General features: G+C 38.6%; 1 protein-coding gene across 1 annotated transcript in view; it reads right to left on the reverse strand.

The window, feature by feature from the left end:
* Positions 1 to 1,173: 1,173 nt before the first annotated feature.
* Positions 1,174 to 2,500, reverse strand: part of LOC138045861 (melanotransferrin-like) — a 38,710-nt gene continuing 37,383 nt past the window's right edge. The window contains exon 5 of the mRNA XM_068892493.1: positions 1,174 to 2,500. This exon is cut by the window's right edge and continues 268 nt beyond it. Coding sequence (XP_068748594.1) covers positions 2,359 to 2,500 — 142 coding nt within the window. The 3' untranslated portion in view covers positions 1,174 to 2,358.

Genomic DNA, 2,500 nt, shown 5'->3' on the forward strand with positions numbered 1-2,500 from the left:
TTTTTGAGAGATACTTAAGCTTCAATTTGAGAAAGAACGCCATACATTGCTTTGTATTTTAAAGCTTTTTACAAATATTCATGAATTATCTTTGAAAAATGCAGGTTACCCCTAATTTTCTTTTTGGATTTCAACAACACTTGTTAAGGTCTACATTTTCTGCATAATCACACACCGGGGCAAAAATATCTTTAATTAGTAGGCACCGTCCTTTGAGCGGTTTTCAAATGAGTGTCGTAAAACCAAAACCTAAGTAGTTACTTTGGCCAATCAAAAAGGACGGAGACAATCCAGTAAACCAATCAAAACTCTAAGTAATTACACGAAGCCAACAAAAAGCGCGGGAAAATGTGCACGCGCGAGCCACGATTGGTTTTGGTTTCACGTCTGATTGGTTGAAAAAGTGGCGCGAGAAATTTGCACCAATCACTGACTGAAGTAATTGCAAAACCAAAGCAATTCGCTCATTACTTTCGACACAATTGAAAATCGCTCTAATAGGCTTGAAAGCGTGGTTTAGAGGACAAAGACAAAGGAACATGGATATGTAAATATTTTTCACATTCATTTCGAAAATGGCCTATTCAGTTTAGTGCAACTTGAAGAGTAAATTAAATTCTGATCCACACTCAAGCACTAAATCGAACCAGCGACAATCGTCGTTCAAACGTTAACCACTACGCCACACAGTTGGTACATTCGTTTGAATGCACACGTAACGCAAAGAGCAGTACTTTAATTGGATTTTGTCGACTGGACACATGGTACCAAATATTCAAACTTGATCTCATTGCGGACGGCGTAATAACTGTAAACGCATTAACTCAAATGGGAATAGGATTATTTGTAATGATCAAATGAAGATGTTACATCTCACCATATAAAGTTGGACTGTGTGAAATCAACATTGAAGGTGGGGGTAAACGGGAGTTGATGTCCAACAGTCACGAGTATTGTAGATCTTTGCAATACTGCTCAAGAGGGTAAGGGTTAGGGGCCGTTAGAAAAAGAATCAATCCATGGATGAACAAATGAAAATTAGACAAGATGCTGTATTTTGATGAATGGAAATATGCAGGAAGGAATGAATGAGAAACATAAGAGAAAAAAATGATACGAAAGTAACGAATTTCATTTTTTGGTGAACTGTCAAGAAGAATCGCAACATGACAATTGACGTTTCATATTGTTTATTCTCTCTAGAATGAAACAAAACAAACCATTATAATCAAATAAGCAAAGCTATTTTTAACACTATTGTTGGCAGTCAACTGTAAGTTGTACCTATCACTCGCAACATGACAATTGACGTTTCATATTGTTTATTCTCTCCAGAAGGAAACAAAGCAAAACACTATCAAATAAACAAAGCCATTTTTGACAACACTATTGTTGGCAGTCAACTGAAAGCTGCACCTATCATTTGTATTAAGCCACTATTCCTATACCGGTCCAGAAATAATGGAATATCTACAAGGATTAATTAAAAGAAAAGGTACCCGGAAAAAGGACTGGACAGACTGCGTTACGTTGCTAGAAAACCAGTTCAAAGATAACCGGACGACTCGCACCCAAATTTCAGTCGATAGGCACCCACGCCCTAATGAACTACGACTCACTACGAGTTAGCGGGGACTTGACTCATCGCAAGGCAAATATAATTTTTGGAGTTAGATCGAAGTTTAGTCAAAAGGAAAACGTTTCATATCACAAAATTGTCATTATTTCTTCCTTAGAACTCAGAATACTGCGTACGAAACGACAGACAACTGGATACGGGTTGACCGACAACTGGGCACGAATCGAGTGGGTTCGAGTAGACGTAGGTACGCTGACCGTATTTCAGTTCAAAAGATATAGTATTGTGGTTAAACCGCGCACTGTTTATTGCGATTGTTCCCGCTATTGCCAACATAATAAACAGCACGCAGATCCACCTATTCTCAGAACAGAATTCGTATTCGTCCTTAGAACAAGTAAAACGAATATTCCATAAATTCCTACTCCGGAAAAATCTTAAAAGGAAGCGCCTTTCAAATGGACTCAGCGTTCTGCTTTATCAACTCAGCGATTTTGCAAACAAAAATACGCTACGTCTGACTTGATGATAATACACTTGCGGTCGGCATGTTGCCTAATACTATTGCTTAACTTCAGCTTGACCTAATCACTTTGTTTCAGCTTGGCTACTGCATACTTGCGTTACATTTTAAAGCTAATGTTGAAAGCAATGAAGAGATTCTAAGCCAAATAAAGGAACCACGCTCAAGTTCTTTTAAACACTAGTCGCTGACTATCAAAAAAAGGAGAACTAAGCACCACACAGTAGAATATAAAAGTTCGGTCAATGAGTGGTCTTCATTCGGATGCGAACACGGCTGTCACGATAGCAATGAATGAAACCATGACAATTGTCAGCTGGGGCTTTTTCATTTGATCTGGTGCAGATGAGGAGGGGCCTTCGGTGGAGGGACATGGTTTCAGTACTTCGAGGTCTTTC

Source organism: Montipora capricornis, chromosome 4 (assembly GCF_036669925.1).
Source record: "Montipora capricornis isolate CH-2021 chromosome 4, ASM3666992v2, whole genome shotgun sequence".
In the NCBI taxonomy this organism is placed as follows: Eukaryota; Metazoa; Cnidaria; class Anthozoa; order Scleractinia; family Acroporidae; genus Montipora; species Montipora capricornis.